Source organism: Branchiostoma lanceolatum, chromosome 1, assembly GCF_035083965.1.
Source record: "Branchiostoma lanceolatum isolate klBraLanc5 chromosome 1, klBraLanc5.hap2, whole genome shotgun sequence".
NCBI lineage: Eukaryota > Metazoa > Chordata > Leptocardii > Amphioxiformes > Branchiostomatidae > Branchiostoma > Branchiostoma lanceolatum.
Genome location: NC_089722.1, coordinates 42,925,725 through 42,944,281, shown reverse-complemented (window position 1 = coordinate 42,944,281; position 18,557 = coordinate 42,925,725). Strand labels below are relative to the sequence as shown.

Here is an 18,557-nt window from a genome sequence, read left to right as displayed (position 1 = left end):
AGTTACACATCCTTATAAAGTTATACTCTTTACTTTACACTTTTAAGAGAGTTCGAAAACATATAAGATAAATCTAGACTAACGAGTACTTCTTTTTTCCGATGACGGTACACCCAAAGTCAGCAAACTTGTTAAAAAGTGGAATCGGCCAATTTGCTTCTCGTTCTCAAGATTCAAAGTAATCGGGCCACCTAAACTATAAAGTATACGTCTCATCTAGCCGACAATATAGACACAACTTTATTTCAACTATCTGAAAGTGCAATAGAAACCAAAAACTTCCTTTGTTACGCTATTTTACTACATAGTCTGGGCACGAGAGTGAGTGACCGCAAGGCCATTGACCTCTGTCAGACCAAAACATACAAAGTCCACGTCGTGGAGGGGTGTGACATGACCGAACGAGCATTGCACCTGATTTAATCGTGTTAGGAGCTCAGATACTGAACTCTACAACTTTCACTGCACGTCTAGTACATTCCTAGACAGACACAGAACGACTTTTCTATCAGATTAAGACTTGTACGTGAGTTATTATGTTCTTGTTGCTGTTGTTGTATTTCTCTGTAAAACTAATAAGTCACATGGTGCTGTTTTGCTAGGTGCTTCTTGGTTACCTTGTACTCTTTGGTGCTTCAAATCTCAGGTACATTGCTCATGTGCCTGAATTCCCTCTCGAATCTTGCACACCGGGGAATGAAGTGTTCTGTGCCTTCCCTCTCCCCACAGGTTGGTACATTACATCATGGCGGAGGCAGACGAGAGTAAAGTGACGGGCGCCGCTGCCCTGGCCGCCGCTCTGAAGGCCCAGGGCGTGGAGTACGCGTTCGGCATCGTGGGCATCCCGGTGGTGGAGGTGGGGTTCGCGCTGCAGCAGGCCGGCGTGCACTATGTGGGCATGAGGAACGAACAGTCGGCATGCTACGCCGCACAGGCCATTGGTAAGCTATAAGATAATCTCAGATATGAGGCTAAGCAGTAAAGAAGAAGAGGCATTCATTTAATCTCCAAGCAGATCTAACCAAGGAGGTTTAATCAAGAGATTAAACCTCCTTGATCTAACGGGTTGCAATAAAAACTCCTTTTGCCAGTTGGATACGGTCTTTGAAACCATTAGATCTTCTTGGAGATTAGCATCAGACTGCCCTCACAAGCCTGGAATCACGATCCAGTAAACGGATGAGCGGCCTAAATTGGCATATGATTTTCCTACCTGGCCGAAAGGATCTACTCTACTCTACTCTACTCTACTCTACTCTTGCATTCACTATGTGTGCATGAGGAACGAGCAGTCGGCCTGCTATGCCGCGCAGGCCATTGGTAAGACTGTGGGTGCATCTGGAAGACTTTGGGCAAGATCTCAAGATCCCGGGTTCACGGAAAAGGCTGGGCTGTCTACCTAGGCCTGGGTACCCTTTCTAGCTCTAGAGCCTTAGCCCCATGCATAGCCTTGGGGCCCAGAAAGGGTAGGCTGGCAGGGAAGTCAGGCTTGGTAGACAGCCCACTTTTCCGCAAACCCCAAGATTATCCTCACTTTTCAGGCACATAATTTACTGCTTTGGACTCTGAGATAAATCAAGATTTGCGAGATCCACCTTGTCCAATATGTGTAGCATTACCAGTGTAACAGGCCCTGGTGAGTATGTACCTTGGGTATGTTCTGGCAGGGGTATAGTCTGGCCTGTTACACCATGATGATGGTGATGAATGTGACCAATGACAAAGAGCCAACTGATATCAATGAATAGAAATTGAAAGAGATCTCAAACCAGCCTTTGACCTTTTCCCCTGGTCATGACAGAGAAGACAGATGCTACATACTGCAGATACATGTTCATTGTACTGGGCAAATTCCACCTGATATAGCTCTTTTCAACAAGCACATGATGAATAGTTGACAGCGACAATGATTTTTGTACTAAGAAGGAGATGTTAGACCTTATTTGTTTTGACAACTGTGTTACCAAATGCAATGCCTAACTCTTGTGTTGTTCTCTGTCCCAGGATACCTAACCGGCCGGCCCGGCGTGTGCTTGGTTGTGTCCGGTCCAGGCCTCCTGCACGTGATTGGCGGAATGGCGAACGCCATGGTGAACTGCTGGCCACTGCTGGTCATTGGTGGAGCCTGCGACGAGGACCAGGAGAGCATGGGGGCCTTCCAGGAGTATCCTCAGGTGAGGTCAAGGAGCAAAGGTCAAGGTCAGCCAAGATTAATCTGGATAACCAATTTCACAGAAAACAGGGTTTAAAAATCTTTGAAATTGTAAACAAAAGTTAAGAGTAGTTTGGATTAATATCATATCTACATATCAACTCTCTAGACCATCTAGACACATGTATGATCGATATATCTTGAAACCAATGCACTCTTGTCCATCTTGTATAAAGTACAATGAAAGGACAGGAGAAACCAATGCAAGGCCAGCTGTTTTTATCCTCAAAAGCTTCTCAGCTTAAGTCATTACCATCGTCCCCCCCTGCAGGTTGAAAGCAGCAGGCTGCACTGCAAGTACGCGGCGAGGGTTCCCGGGGTGCGAGACATCCCGTTCTTCGTGGAGAAGGCGGTGCGGACCAGCATGTACGGCCGGCCAGGCGCGTGTTACCTCGACCTGCCCGGACAGCTGGTCAACAAGGAGGCGGTCCTGTCCCAGCTGCGCACAGTGCCGCGCTGTCCACCCCCGCCCAAGGTGTTGGCAGATCCCGCTGCAGTGGTTCAGGCGACGTCAGTCTTGACAGGAGCGCAACGACCTCTGGTCATCATTGGGAAAGGTAACATTGAACAGACCACCCTAAAGATTCATAAATAAATTAAATAAATAAATAGATTACCTGTTCATTGTAGGTTTTTTACCAGTAAACATTAATGACCGTGTCTTTCATCTGTCTTATGGAAACTGCTGTGTGATACCACATGTTGTTGAACTTCTGTGTGATACCACAAGTTGTTGAACTTCTGTGTGATACCTCAGCTAATGTTGAACTTCTGTGTATCGATAACACAGGTTGTTTAACTGCTGTGATACCTCAGATTATAAAAACTTCTATGTGATACCCCAGGCTGTAAGACTAGTGTGATACCCCAGGTTGTTAAACTGCTGTGTGATACCCCAGGTGCAGCGTTCTCCCACGCAGAGAAAAGTATACGACAGTTTGTGGAGAAGACAGGACTCCCGTTCCTGCCGACCCCCATGGGGAAGGGCGTTGTCCCTGACGACCATCCGCTGTGCATGTCTGCTGCAAGGTACACTTTCATAGCAGTCTCTCCGATCACAGTAACTGTTATATTACTGTTTTTTGTCGGTTACCTATTACTTTCTAACTCTACAATCTAGAACAAAAAGGTAACTCTGGCTGGCTAACTCATGTGGCGATTATTATTCACTGTCTTTCTACTATTTCTATCGACTTAGTACCCTAGGAGTCTGATAGACCCCAGCCTGGGTGCCATCTGATTACTACGGGGCCCCTATACTCGCTACCCTGAAATAATATGCCACCCAGGTAGACCCTGGTAGAGACTAAGGAAAAGGTTCGAGTCCTTCCTTGTTGTAAATTAAAAGATGAATAAATCCCTTGAATGTTCTTTTTTATAGTTAGCTGTGAATGTGCAGAAACATTTTATCTGCCTTTCTCGTTACAATCATATATTATGGTAGAAATGCATCCTCAGAATTGAGATACATTTCTATCTGTAAACTCGCCATGCTAATACAAAAGCTGCCTTCAGTACCTCGGGAGCTATAATAGGTTTGGATATCGATACCTGGCTTATAATGCTCTGTGAAAACTAGACCGGAACCCTGCCCCCCCTGCAGGTCCCGTGCCCTGCTGCAGGCTGACGTGATCCTGCTGCTAGGAGCCAGGCTAAACTGGATCCTGCACTTCGGCCTTCCTCCTCGCTTCAGCGCAACGGTCAAGACTATACAGGTCAGTCTGCAACCAGCATTAGCATAACCACCCCCCTCCCAACTTCAGAACCACGGTCAAGACTATACAGGTCAGTCTGTCAAGAGTTTGAATACGTCCACTTTGTTAGTTACCCGTCTGTACGCTACTAGTAAGGGTGTAATCCTCCCGACAAAATGTGATGGTCCAATGCACATGATAAGAACAGAAATATCCTCATGAGGCTCAGAATACACTGTTATGATCATCATCATGATCTGTTGTCCCTGATTGCTGGGGTGAGTCCCTGCACAACCGCTCTAGTACTGTACCTAGTGTGTCACGACCAGCAAATCAGATACATTTTGTATTTCTTACCACAGGTGGACGTGTGTGCGGAGGAGATGGGGAACCCGCGCCCGGCTGAAGTTGCGCTGGTCGGAGATGTAGACTGTGTGGTGAAGCAGCTGAACCAAGCCATGGACGAACACCACAGGTAAAGGAAGTGTGTCATAGGTCAGGCGTAGTGTGACTGTCATGGAAAACTGATGATTTGTCCTATAAGTTAACAGAATCTGCTGTGTTGAGGTGTAGCTTTGCAATGGTCTTAGCTTAGAGGTACCAACTTTAAGGTTAGGTGCTGTGTGCCTGGGAAGCTAAATTGTTACACCTAGGGGCAGTTGTACCAGCTTTACAGATACAGATCTAGAACACTTACCCAAACAACTTTCAAGACCAATTTCCCTATACGTAAGCAATGCATATTCTTTTACTTCAAGCAGTGGGAGAACAGGCTCTAATTGTCTAGAACTACATTGAAATACACTTTCCCCAACGTTGTTGTTGCAGAGGCTGGAAGTTTGCTGCTGAGCGGCCGTGGTGGGTCAACCTGAAACAGAAGGCTGATGTGAACATTGTTGTTGTTGTTGTTGTTGCAGAGGCTGGAGGTTTGCAGCAGAGCGGCCGTGGTGGGTCAACCTGAAACAGAAGGCTGATGTAAACATTGTTGTTGTTGTTGTTGTTGCAGAGGCTGGAGGTTTGCTGCTGAGCGGCCGTGGTGGGTCAACCTGAAACAGAAGGCTGATGTAAACATTGTTGTTGTTGTTGTTGTTGCAGAGGCTGGAGGTTTGCTGCTGAGCGGCCCTGGTGGGTCAACCTGAAACAGAAGGCTGATGTGAACATTGTTGTTGTTGTTGTTGCAGAGGCTGGAGGTTTGCAGCAGAGCGGCCGTGGTGGGTCAACCTGAAACAGAAGGCTGATGTAAACATTGTTGTTGTTGTTGTTGTTGCAGAGGCTGGAGGTTTGCTGCTGAGCGGCCCTGGTGGGTCAACCTGAAACAGAAGGCTGATGTAAACAGTGTTGTTGTTGTTGTTGTTGCAGAGGCTGGAGGTTTGCAGCAGAGCGGCCGTGGTGGGTCAACCTGAAACAGAAGGCTGATGTGAACATTGTTGTTGTTGTTGTTGCAGAGGCTGGAGGTTTGCAGCAGAGCGGCCGTGGTGGGTCAACCTGAAACAGAAGGCTGATGTAAACATTGTTGTTGTTGTTGTTGTTGCAGAGGCTGGAGGTTTGCTGCTGAGCGGCCCTGGTGGGTCAACCTGAAACAGAAGGCTGATGTGAACATTGTTGTTGTTGTTGTTGTTGCAGAGGCTGGAGGTTTGCAGCTGAGCGGCCCTGGTGGGTCAACCTGAAACAGAAGGCTGATGTGAACATTGTTGTTGTTGTTGTTGCAGAGGCTGGAGGTTTGCAGCTGAGCGACCGTGGTGGGTCAACCTGAAACAGAAGGCTGATGTGAACAGTGTTGTTGTTGTTGTTGTTGTTGCAGAGGCTGGAGGTTTGCAGCTGAGCGGCCGTGGTGGGTCAACCTGAAACAGAAGGCTGATGTGAACATTGTTGTTGTTGTTGTTGCAGAGGCTGGAGGTTTGCTGCTGAGCGGCCCTGGTGGGTCAACCTGAAACAGAAGGCTGATGTAAACATTGTTGTTGTTGTTGTTGCAGAGGCTGGAGGTTTGCAGCAGAGCGGCCGTGGTGGGTCAACCTGAAACAGAAGGCTGATGTAAACATTGTTGTTGTTGTTGTTGTTGCAGAGGCTGGAGGTTTGCTGCTGAGCGGCCCTGGTGGGTCAACCTGAAACAGAAGGCTGATGTGAACATTGTTGTTGTTGTTGTTGTTGCAGAGGCTGGAGGTTTGCAGCTGAGCGGCCGTGGTGGGTCAACCTGAAACAGAAGGCTGATGTAAACATTGTTGTTGTTGTTGTTGCAGAGGCTGGAGGTTTGCAGCAGAGCGGCCGTGGTGGGTCAACCTGAAACAGAAGGCTGATGTAAACATTGTTGTTGTTGTTGTTGTTGCAGAGGCTGGAGGTTTGCTGCTGAGCGGCCCTGGTGGGTCAACCTGAAACAGAAGGCTGATGTGAACATTGTTGTTGTTGTTGTTGCAGAGGCTGGAGGTTTGCAGCAGAGCGGCCGTGGTGGGTCAACCTGAAACAGAAGGCTGATGTAAACATTGTTGTTGTTGTTGTTGTTGCAGAGGCTGGAGGTTTGCAGCAGAGCGGCCCTGGTGGGTCAACCTGAAACAGAAGGCTGATGTGAACATTGTTGTTGTTGTTGTTGTTGCAGAGGCTGGAGGTTTGCTGCTGAGCGGCCCTGGTGGGTCAACCTGAAACAGAAGGCTGATGTAAACATTGTTGTTGTTGTTGTTGTTGCAGAGGCTGGAGGTTTGCTGCTGAGCGGCCCTGGCGGGTCAACCTGAAACAGAAGGCTGATGTAAACAGTGTTGTTGTTGTTGTTGCAGAGGCTGGAGGTTTGCTGCTGAGCGGCCCTGGTGGGTCAACCTGAAACAGAAGGCTGATGTAAACAGTGTTGTTGTTGTTGTTGTTGCAGAGGCTGGAGGTTTGCAGCTGAGCGGCCGTGGTGGGTCAACCTGAAACAGAAGGCTGATGTGAACATTGTTGTTGTTGTTGTTGTTGCAGAGGCTGGAAGTTTGCTGCTGAGCGGCCGTGGTGGGTCAACCTGAAACAGAAGGCTGATGTAAACAGTGTTGTTGTTGTTGTTGCAGAGGCTGGAGGTTTGCTGCTGAGCGGCCCTGGTGGGTCAACCTGAAACAGAAGGCTGATGTGAACATTGTTGTTGTTGTTGCAGAGGCTGGAGGTTTGCAGCAGAGCGGCCGTGGTGGGTCAACCTGAAACAGAAGGCTGATGTAAACATTGTTGTTGTTGTTGTTGTTGCAGAGGCTGGAGGTTTGCTGCTGAGCGGCCCTGGTGGGTCAACCTGAAACAGAAGGCTGATGTGAACATTGTTGTTGTTGTTGCAGAGGCTGGAGGTTTGCAGCAGAGCGGCCGTGGTGGGTCAACCTGAAACAGAAGGCTGATGTAAACATTGTTGTTGTTGTTGTTGTTGCAGAGGCTGGAGGTTTGCTGCTGAGCGGCCCTGGTGGGTCAACCTGAAACAGAAGGCTGATGTGAACATTGTTGTTGTTGTTGTTGTTGCAGAGGCTGGAGGTTTGCTGCTGAGCGGCCCTGGTGGGTCAACCTGAAACAGAAGGCTGATGTGAACATTGTTGTTGTTGTTGTTGCAGAGGCTGGAGGTTTGCTGCTGAGCGGCCCTGGTGGGTCAACCTGAAACAGAAGGCTGATGTGAACATTGTTGTTGTTGTTGTTGTTGCAGAGGCTGGAGGTTTGCTGCTGAGCGGCCCTGGTGGGTCAACCTGAAACAGAAGGCTGATGTGAACATTGTTGTTGTTGTTGTTGCAGAGGCTGGAGGTTTGCAGCAGAGCGGCCGTGGTGGGTCAACCTGAAACAGAAGGCTGATGTAAACATTGTTGTTGTTGTTGTTGTTGCAGAGGCTGGAGGTTTGCTGCTGAGCGGCCCTGGTGGGTCAACCTGAAACAGAAGGCTGATGTGAACATTGTTGTTGTTGTTGTTGTTGCAGAGGCTGGAGGTTTGCAGCTGAGCGGCCGTGGTGGGTCAACCTGAAACAGAAGGCTGATGTGAACATTGTTGTTGTTGTTGTTGTTGCAGAGGCTGGAGGTTTGCTGCTGAGCGGCCCTGGTGGGTCAACCTGAAACAGAAGGCTGATGTAAACATTGTTGTTGTTGTTGCAGAGGCTGGAGGTTTGCTGCTGAGCGGCCCTGGTGGGTCAACCTGAAACAGAAGGCTGATGTAAACAGTGTTGTTGTTGTTGTTGTTGTAGAGGCTGGAGGTTTGCTGCTGAGCGGCCGTGGTGGGTCAACCTGAAACAGAAGGCTGATGTAAACAGTGTTGTTGTTGTTGTTGTTGCAGAGGCTGGAGGTTTGCTGCTGAGCGGCCCTGGTGGGTCAACCTGAAACAGAAGGCTGATGTAAACAGTGTTGTTGTTGTTGTTGTTGCAGAGGCTGGAGGTTTGCAGCTGAGCGGCCGTGGTGGGTCAACCTGAAACAGAAGGCTGATGTGAACATTGTTGTTGTTGTTGTTGTTGCAGAGGCTGGAGGTTTGCTGCTGAGCGGCCCTGGTGGGTCAACCTGAAACAGAAGGCTGATGTGAACATTGTTGTTGTTGTTGTTGCAGAGGCTGGAGGTTTGCTGCTGAGCGGCCCTGGTGGGTCAACCTGAAACAGAAGGCTGATGTAAACAGTGTTGTTGTTGTTGTTGTTGCAGAGGCTGGAGGTTTGCTGCTGAGCGGCCCTGGTGGGTCAACCTGAAACAGAAGGCTGATGTGAACATTGTTGTTGTTGTTGTTGTTGCAGAGGCTGGAGGTTTGCAGCTGAGCGGCCGTGGTGGGTCAACCTGAAACAGAAGGCTGATGTAAACAGTGTTGTTGTTGTTGTTGTTGCAGAGGCTGGAGGTTTGCTGCTGAGCGGCCCTGGTGGGTCAACCTGAAACAGAAGGCTGATGTGAACATTGTTGTTGTTGTTGTTGCAGAGGCTGGAGGTTTGCAGCAGAGCGGCCGTGGTGGGTCAACCTGAAACAGAAGGCTGATGTGAACATTGTTGTTGTTGTTGTTGTTGCAGAGGCTGGAGGTTTGCTGCTGAGCGGCCCTGGTGGGTCAACCTGAAACAGAAGGCTGATGTAAACAGTGTTGTTGTTGTTGTTGTTGTAGAGGCTGGAGGTTTGCTGCTGAGCGGCCGTGGTGGGTCAACCTGAAACAGAAGGCTGATGTAAACAGTGTTGTTGTTGTTGTTGCAGAGGCTGGAGGTTTGCTGCTGAGCGGCCCTGGTGGGTCAACCTGAAACAGAAGGCTGATGTAAACAGTGTTGTTGTTGTTGTTGTTGTAGAGGCTGGAGGTTTGCTGCTGAGCGGCCGTGGTGGGTCAACCTGAAACAGAAGGCTGATGTGAACATTGTTGTTGTTGTTGTTGTTGCAGAGGCTGGAGGTTTGCAGCAGAGCGGCCCTGGTGGGTCAACCTGAAACAGAAGGCTGATGTAAACAGTGTTGTTGTTGTTGTTGTTGTAGAGGCTGGAGGTTTGCTGCTGAGCGGCCGTGGTGGGTCAACCTGAAACAGAAGGCTGATGTAAACAGTGTTGTTGTTGTTGTTGCAGAGGCTGGAGGTTTGCAGCAGAGCGGCCGTGGTGGGTCAACCTGAAACAGAAGGCTGATGTGAACATTGTTGTTGTTGTTGTTGTTGCAGAGGCTGGAGGTTTGCTGCTGAGCGGCCCTGGTGGGTCAACCTGAAACAGAAGGCTGATGTGAACATTGTTGTTGTTGTTGTTGCAGAGGCTGGAGGTTTGCTGCTGAGCGGCCCTGGTGGGTCAACCTGAAACAGAAGGCTGATGTGAACATTGTTGTTGTTGTTGTTGTTGCAGAGGCTGGAGGTTTGCTGCTGAGCGGCCCTGGTGGGTCAACCTGAAACAGAAGGCTGATGTGAACATTGTTGTTGTTGTTGTTGTTGCAGAGGCTGGAGGTTTGCAGCTGAGCGGCCGTGGTGGGTCAACCTGAAACAGAAGGCTGATGTAAACAGTGTTGTTGTTGTTGTTGTTGCAGAGGCTGGAGGTTTGCTGCTGAGCGGCCCTGGTGGGTCAACCTGAAACAGAAGGCTGATGTGAACATTGTTGTTGTTGTTGTTGCAGAGGCTGGAGGTTTGCAGCAGAGCGGCCGTGGTGGGTCAACCTGAAACAGAAGGCTGATGTGAACATTGTTGTTGTTGTTGTTGTTGCAGAGGCTGGAGGTTTGCTGCTGAGCGGCCCTGGTGGGTCAACCTGAAACAGAAGGCTGATGTAAACAGTGTTGTTGTTGTTGTTGTTGCAGAGGCTGGAGGTTTGCTGCTGAGCGGCCCTGGTGGGTCAACCTGAAACAGAAGGCTGATGTAAACATTGTTGTTGTTGTTGTTGTTGCAGAGGCTGGAGGTTTGCTGCTGAGCGGCCCTGGTGGGTCAACCTGAAACAGAAGGCTGATGTGAACATTGTTGTTGTTGTTGTTGTTGCAGAGGCTGGAGGTTTGCTGCTGAGCGGCCCTGGTGGGTCAACCTGAAACAGAAGGCTGATGTAAACAGTGTTGTTGTTGTTGTTGTGTGCAGAGGCTGGAGGTTTGCTGCTGAGCGGCCGTGGTGGGTCAACCTGAAACAGAAGGCTGACGTCAACAGGAAGGTCACAGAGAAGATGGCGCAGAGCACCGCGCTCCCCATGAACTACTACTCCGTCTTCCAGGTTTGTATTGTGTGTGGTCAAGTGTCAAAGAAACTCTGCCTATGGAACAAAAGGTTGTGAGTTCAAATCCTGGCTGTTGCTCGACTGACTTGTCACTAGGTTGGGATAATATCAAAGCCATGCTTTACTGTCCATTTCATTTTAGTTGTCGACTGGATCAGGTTAAACCAGGTCCTGTATATTCTGTACACAGCATCTATCCATACTGTACATGATGTGATGGTCATAGTCAACAAAACAACGGATGAACAACACTGTACATATAGTGACTGGACTAGGATGAACTGATTAAGTGCACCTTTCCAGCAGGCTTTAACTTCATGTGTTTCGATTTTCCAGCACGTGATCGAAGCCATCCCTCCGGACGCCCTCCTCGTGAGCGAGGGCGCCAACACGATGGACATCGGGCGCACCATGCTGCTGAACCGGCTGCCGCGGCGACGGCTGGACGCCGGCACGTTTGGCACGATGGGCGTCGGTCTCGGGTTCGCCATCGCAGCAGCCCTGTACGCACGTGACTACCTCCCGGGGACAAAGGTCGTGTGCGTGGAGGGCGACAGCGCGTTTGGCTTCTCCGGTATGGAGGTGGAGACTGTGTGCAGGTTTGTTTGTTTGTTTGTTTGTTTATCTGTCTACCAGAATGTCCAAAAAGTAAGAAAAAGAATAAGTGTTTGTCTTGGATGACAATGTCAAAAGTGTAGAAATGTGTTTGTAGTGGTTAGTATCAAGTTTTTGGGACAGAATGTTTGTTTGCTTGAATCTCAGTCAGCTATTTTTACTAGTTCTGTCCTGGACATTGTATAAGTGCATAAACAGTCCGAGTGGAAAGTCTGAACCTGAGGGTCAGGACATCTTGGTTGGGGTTGCACCGTCTTTTGGAAAGGACGTAAAATTGTAGTCTCTACAAGACTAACCGTGCCGGCTATAGGCAGAACATTTGCCGGGGGACTTTGGCTATGGAGGGTAACATTCGCAGCCGCAGTTGGGTTGCAATATTGGACCCCATCTCCGTAGCCGACTCCCTTCATACAATTGACTCTATTTTGGCCAATTTCTACTATTTTCCCAGCGACCCGCGGAGGATGGTAGAGCCTAGTAAAATGGACCCGGGTCCCCTGTTTGAGGAGGTGCCTAGGAGAAGGGCGAGCAACTCCACCCTTTGAAAATAAACCCTGCTACTGAAACAGCAAGGAAACTTGCTGCCCTCTGTGCTACTAAGGCTTTTCAAGGGTCTGAACTCGATCAATCTATCCAAGATACTTTTTAAATGACACATGAACCCACCGCAGGTACAAGCTGCCGATCCTGTTCATCGTGGTGAACAACAACGGGATCTACCAGGGAGTGACCCAGGAGACATGGGGCCACATGGAGCAGGCTGGGACACCGCTCACTCTGATGAGCCCTCCGACATCCCTCCTGCCTAACGCTCGCTATGAACAGGTAAGGCCCCCGACATCCCTCCTGCCTAACGCTCGCTATGAACAGGTAAGGCCCCCTACATCCCTCCTGCCTAATGCTCGCTATGAACAGGTAAGGCCCCCTACATCCCTCCTGCCTAATGCTCGATATGAACAGGTAAGGCCCCCTACATCCCTCCTGCCCAATGCTCACTATGAACAGGTAAGGCCCCCTACATCCCTCCTGCCCAACGCTCGCTATGAACAGGTAAGGCCCCCTACATCCCTCCTGCCCAACGCTCGCTATGAACAGGTAAGGCCCCCGACATCCCTCCTGCCTAATGCTCGCTATGAACAGGTAAGGCCCCCGACATCCCTCCTGCCTAATGCTCGCTATGAACAGGTAAGGCCCCCGACATCCCTCCTGCCTAATGCTCGCTATGAACAGGTAAGGCCCCCTACATCCCTCCTGCCCAACGCTCGTTATGAACAGGTGAGAAATAATGTTGTTCATAAAGATTTGATGACTAAGAAACATGCCTGTGGAATGATGATGTTCTGTGAAGAAAACTTATAGAAGTTTGATGTTGCTGAACATAACGTAACAACTTCTTTATTGAGAGGTTGTCATGTATAAGTTGCCATGAATAAATGTTGCTGTGAAAAAGCTTTTTGTTAAGTTGTATAGACTGAAAGAAATTCAGGTTAGTTGGTTACTTTTTAACTCAGTTTCTTCCTCAGCTACTGTCTGAAGAACTGTATTTAAGTTACCTTGCTGCTAAAGGGGCCTTATCAAAAAACTTCAAGGAATACTGGTAACTTACAGCTTACTAACTGTTGTTTGCTGGAATTTTTGCTTCCTCAGTCCTTTGTGCATGTAACCATGGTAACAAACCACACCTTTCCCTTGCAGGTGTTGGCTGCATTTGGCGGGAAGGGCTACTTTGTGGCGACCCACGAGGAGCTTCGCAGCGCCCTCCAGTCGGCGACGACAGACGACCGCGCCTCGCTGATCAACGTGATGATCGAAACGACCTCGACGCGCAAACAGCAGGACTTCGACTGGCTCACGCGCTCCAGTCTGTGATTTTTGCAGACTGTAATATGAATTACAGGTCTCGACATAAGCAAGCAATATGGATTACTGTAACACTTAACCCTTTCGTTGTTGCATAACTCAGTAATCAGTGCACAAATTATGCCAAAAAGCTGCCGAATAGGAAGAGGGTTAATGTGGAATCAAAGCAGTAGTCTTCTTCCAGTCTGATTTTTGCAGACAAAATCTGGTGAAGTTAAGCTTTTCTCCAAGCAGATGTTGAAAGGCAAAAGTGTAACATTTTTCAAGCTCCCGATAGCACTGGGAAAGGCTCCCTGCTTCGGTAACCGGTAGAAACGTTAAGATTTTGCCTCTCTACAAATTCTGCTTGGAGATTAGAGTTATCTGCCAAGCCATGTAACCTGTGCAAATAGGGTACCAAAAGGTGACCTCAGCAGGGAGATAATTAACAGTGAAACAAAGCTTACATTGGGTCCTGGAGGCATTGTGACCACGACCACATCAGACAGTTGATCACTTTACTTACTTACTTAGGCCCTTTGCCCCTATGTATCAGAGCATAGGCCACTGATGATTGTCCTCCATTGTACTCGTCTCTGGGCCTTCCTTCTGAGGTCCTGCCAGCTACTGCTGATGCTCCTCATCTCCTCCTCTGTGTCCCTCCTCCAGCTGTTCTTTGGCCGCCCTCTCTTCCTCTTACCCTGGGGATTCCAGGTCAGGGCCTGGTGTGTGATGCTGGATATAGGCTTTCTTAGTGTGTGCCCTATCCAGGACCATTTCCTCTTGAGGATCTGACTTCCCACTGGGCTTTGACCTGCTCTTTCCCACAGTTCCTGGTTACTAATTTTGTCTGTCCACCTGATTTTGAAGATCCTTCTTAAGTTCAAGAAAGTTTGTACCTTGTGTTGCGTTCTTTTTGTGATCCTCCAAGTTTCCGAACCATAAAGTAATACAGACTTGACATTAGAGTTGAAGATACGTAGTTTTGTGGCTATGCGTATCACCCTGGAAGCCCAGACATTCTTCAGCATGATGAAGGCTGCTCGTGCTTTCCCTATCCTGGCTGTCACATCTCTATCCGTGCCCCCCTGACGATCTACGACGCTTCCCAGGTACATGTACACAAAGGACTCAGCCTCCCTCACTTCGTCTCCTCCAATTTTGACTGATATGTTGCTGGTTGTGTTACTCTTCATGAGTTCAGTCTTCTTTTTGCTGATTTTGAGCCCTGTGCTAATTGATGTTGTGTCCAGAAGGGTTGTTTTCTCTTGCATCTGCTTGTGGCTGATCACTATAGTATAGACTGAATTCCTACTGATGCCAGTTTATAATGCAAAGGTGACCACTAACACTGGATTGGTTGTATATGAAAATGTTAAGACTTAAATGTCAGTGTGTAAAAAAATGTAGACTTCAATGAAGAATAAAACAAAAGTGAATTTTACTTGTAGATCCGTTTCCTCCTTTTTTTGACAAAGAAGACACTGCTATTAATATTGTTCAATCACGTTTATTGTCATTAAATCCTATCATCATTCAAAGCATATGGAAAGAAACTTTGATTTGGGAAATGCCTGTATTACAGTCAAAACTCCCTTTCTGTACATTTGAAGACTTGACAGACTGTAAATAACTAGGAGCAAGGAAACAGGAGGAGGTAAAAATTTGCCAGACAGACGAGGCAAAAGCATTATAATCAACAAGGCAGGAAAAATGCTGTTTTCTCCAACCAAATCAATACATTCTAAGGCTACATCAAATCAATACATTTGTTCTCAGACTTGCTTTCTTCATACTATAGTTTGTAATTGTGTAATTCTACTCTTGTTTAAAAAAGAATTCTGTGATTCTCACTAGAGTGATTTCAGAAACAGGTTAGTTCTTATTTACACATGTACATTACACCTCATGACTACTAACATCACATTCAAGTTTTTGTTGAGAAACACATAATTCAGATGGATCAACCCAAGCCCAGTTCAGCAAAATAACAATGATCCTTAGGTAGGAAACTGCTGACTGAACTGCCACTTTTTACTGGCAATAGAGTGTCTGCGGTGGTTTTGAATTTGTTGAATTTGAAACAATAGTATCACTACAGTAACACAATGGAACATCTTTTTGCTTTAAGTTAGCGGTAAAGACTTCACCGTAAAAGCCATGAACACAAAACCACCGTGGACATTTCTGCAACTACAGTAGTATAAGGACCTTATCTAAGGTAACTAAAGAAACACAAAATTCATCTGAATCGGCCCCAGTTCACTTCATCACCAGTAGAACGACTTGGACAGGTAGCTAACCTAAAGTGTCTGAGAAACACATAATTAACATTGATTGGCCCAGCCAGTTTATCACCAGTAGAATGACTTTGACAGGTAGCTTAAGTTGTCTAAGAAACATATTATTCATTTGAATCGGCCCAAGCCCAGTTGAAGAAAGTAACTAGTCTCTTATCACCGGTATAAGACTTAGACAGGTACTACTTATAAAGTGTCTGAGAAACACGTAATTCGGATGGATTGGCCCAGCCCGGTTCATCACCAGTAGAATGACTTGGACAGGTAGCTAACCGCGGCGCCGGCGGCGGAACTGAGCCAGCCGCCGCCGCCCTTGGCGTCGTGACCCGACCTGGCGAGGGTGAAGCCGTCGGACTTGACGGGACTGTCCTCCTCGGGGAGGTACTCCGGCAGCGCGGCGTTCTCCTTGTTGGCGTCGGCGGGGTGCGCCCCGAACGACAGCAGGACCTCCTCCCCCTGGTCGTTCCGCACCACCTGCTGGGCGCTCATCACGCCTGTCTGGTTCACCGTCGCCACGAGGCTCTACAGGGGGGATCAGAGTGGTTGTAAGAAAGGAAAGGAAAGCGGTCTCGAACCAGTTTAGCTCAAATGAACTCAAAGAACAAATGAGCTAATCTTCCACTGGTCGTGACAGAGACGACAGACGCTATGTACAGTATTTACAGGTTCATTGTACCGGGGAAATTCCCTAGCTCTTTTATAGAAAAGCACAATGCACAGTGGACCACGGCTTAACGTCCCGTCCTAAGGACTGCAACCCTTTCCGGTAGCGTGCATGTCGGGTGAGCGACACAGCCGGGATCGAACCCGGGGCTTCTAGTTCCAAAGGCAAGATCGCTAACCACTGGACTACGCAAGCAATGTAAGAGCCATTAAGGTACAGCAGGAGATTGTTGGCCCAACAATCTCCGGCTGTACCTTAATGGCTCTTACAACCACTCTAGTTTTACAGGCAACAGCTCACTACAAAATAAAAATACATCTGCACCTAACTTCTAGTTCTAGTTGCTAGGCTTCTTGCTCTATTTACGTACCCCAACCTTACTTGTTGCTAGGCAACTGTTTCCTTACCTCTGCCTTACTTGTTGCTCGGCAACTGTCTCCTTAACTCTGCCTTACTTGTTACTAGGCAACAGTTTCTTACCTCTGGCCCACTTGTTGCTAGGCAACATTTTCCTTACCTCTGTCTTGTTGCCTAGCAACAGTTTCCCTACTTCTGCTTCACTTGTTGCTAGGCAACTGTGGCCTTACCTCTGCCTTGAGATCTGGACGTGCCCGCAGGATGCATCTCTTGAGCGGCATGTTGAAGGTGAAACTGATGACCCCTTTGACCTTGAGTAGTTGGCTCACGCAGAGTTCGCGTCGATGCTGGTGAAAAAACACAAAACAACGATGAGCTAAGTCTGGGCAAATTTGTCTAAACTTTTTCATTTAAATATGCTTGTTTTGCTGTCTTTCTATATCTAAAGTAACAGTCAAATATTAATTTTTTATGTCATCAATTTGTAAACAAAAAAACCTTACATCAATGTACATTTGTACCTATTTCTTCACATCTTTGGTACAAAACTATTCTGGTGCTACAAAAAACTGTCTCCATTTCATACCATATTATGAGAGGAGACACAAACATAATACTTTTAGATGTCATCCTCAAACAATTTAGTGGACAACCAGGACTGACCTGATCAGTAAGGCCTTTGATCTGCAGGGTGATCGTCTTGGATTTTTTGTTAGCTGCGCCCAGGAAGCAGACTTTCTTGCGGATGTTGTTACTGTTGGAGGAGCGTGTGGAGTTGTAGGTGTCCTTCAGTCCGGAGCCTGGAGTTTTAGACTTCTGTTCGGCTTTGTAGAGGAGCTGGAACACGGACTGGGCAGAGGCCTGGGCAGCTGTGCCCCTGATACTGTGAGTGATACATGTACATGGGGTAAAGTTAGAATGGTGCAGTACCAGTGTCTGTGTACAGGAGGCAGCTCTGTACACAGTAACTGTAACACAGACTGGGCTGTGGCCTGGGCTGCTGTACATGTGTCCCTGCACATACATGGACATGTAGGGTAAGTAGGAATGGTGCACATGCAACTTACCAGTGTCTGTGTACAGGTAGCAGCAATGTACTAGTACAGTGACCAGAAAACACTGGGAATCATCAATAGTTCAAATTTAATGCCACATCTTAGTTAGAATGCCACTGTCAGTCAAGATAGGGTATAGATAAATACACCAGACTGCACCTTGAACCAAACTATATCGTTACACACCTGACAGCACCTTAACTAAGCCAGTTAAGACAACACACTACATCTGATCTGACTATAGACTAGACCTTTAGACACCAGACTGCACCTCAGTAGTTAGTTTAAGACACCTGACTGAACCCTAAGACACCTGACGATATCACACCCGACATTTGACCCACCTGCTGCAGATGTGCTGCAGAGACTCCTTCATCCCCAGCTGCTGGTGCATGATGGGACGGCAGGAGGGTTTGTGGGCCAGCAGCTCAAGAACCTGCAGACTTGCGCAGACCACCGGCTCCTCGTGCTGCTGGATGTCCAGGAACAGAACCAGGCCCGAGAGCAGGCTGGGGTCCTGGGGGGAGGGGCATGGGGATGATATCATAGTGGTTATCACTTTGTATGATGGACTAATGTAAAATAATATCAGGTGTATTTGCAGCCAGTGCCACAGGCAGGTACCCAATGTGTAAAAGTAGTAAGAACAAGTAAGAACTGGACTTTTTGGGTATATTTAACATACCGGTACTGCAGTATGCTTCACAAAATCTAGTTTAGGCTTCCTTTAGCAGCCTGGGTACCATCCTCCATAGTTAGCAAGCGAAAAGATTGAGCAAGTGGTTGAGCCGGCCGGTAGCGGAGCTTGGGTAGCGGAAGGAAGCTAAAAAGGCAGGTACTACTAGTACTCAGGCTATAATAACATGCCAGCATGACCCCCATACCTGAGTGATGAGGTCGTGCCCCTGCGGTTGCTTAGCGATGTCGTGGAGCTGCTGCACCACCTGCAGCTTTCCCTCCGTGCTCGTCATCCTTCAAGCCTGAGTTTACCTGAAGATACAGATACAGAAAACACAAGGTTCACACTTTTCTCAGTAGAATTGGGTCACATAATTTATCATCACGTTCCAGCCACTTCAGCAGATCTGACTACTAGTAAAGCAAAGCTCTAGGCTACACCAAGTAATTTATATGGATGACGTCCGCATCTAGGCTCTTGTGGACTAGTTGCATAGGTAGAAATGTAGTAATGCATGCGAATTTTACCTTTTTAGTATACTACACATGTA

The 18,557-nt window shown here is 47.9% G+C and overlaps 2 protein-coding genes across 3 annotated transcripts; one reads left to right on the top strand and one right to left on the bottom strand.

The window, feature by feature from the left end:
• Positions 1 to 356: 356 nt before the first annotated feature.
• On the top strand, positions 357 to 14,396 carry LOC136424174 (2-hydroxyacyl-CoA lyase 1-like). The gene is made up of 11 exons (XM_066412681.1): positions 357 to 522; positions 730 to 941; positions 2,005 to 2,174; positions 2,484 to 2,769; positions 3,112 to 3,241; positions 3,816 to 3,927; positions 4,269 to 4,381; positions 10,366 to 10,495; positions 10,835 to 11,097; positions 11,785 to 12,343; positions 12,809 to 14,396. The coding sequence occupies exons 2-11, from the start codon at positions 746 to 748 to the stop codon at positions 12,980 to 12,982; spliced, it is 2,133 nt and encodes a 710-aa protein (XP_066268778.1). The 5' UTR covers positions 357 to 522; positions 730 to 745; the 3' UTR covers positions 12,983 to 14,396.
• Positions 14,397 to 14,446: 50 nt separating this feature from the next.
• Positions 14,447 to 18,318, bottom strand: LOC136424161 (armadillo repeat-containing protein 1-like). Of its 2 annotated transcripts, XM_066412671.1 has the most exons (6): positions 18,213 to 18,318; positions 17,673 to 17,845; positions 16,937 to 17,156; positions 16,504 to 16,620; positions 15,526 to 15,774; positions 14,447 to 15,255 (listed from the first exon to the last, which is right to left on the bottom strand). In XM_066412671.1, the coding sequence occupies exons 1-6, from the start codon at positions 18,297 to 18,299 to the stop codon at positions 15,223 to 15,225; spliced, it is 879 nt and encodes a 292-aa protein (XP_066268768.1). In that variant the 5' UTR covers positions 18,300 to 18,318; the 3' UTR covers positions 14,447 to 15,222. The 2 variants fall into 2 exon arrangements, with proteins under 2 accessions (XP_066268768.1, XP_066268758.1); XM_066412661.1 differs by having other exon boundaries at positions 14,447 to 15,774.
• Between the last annotated feature and the right edge of the window lie 239 nt (positions 18,319 to 18,557).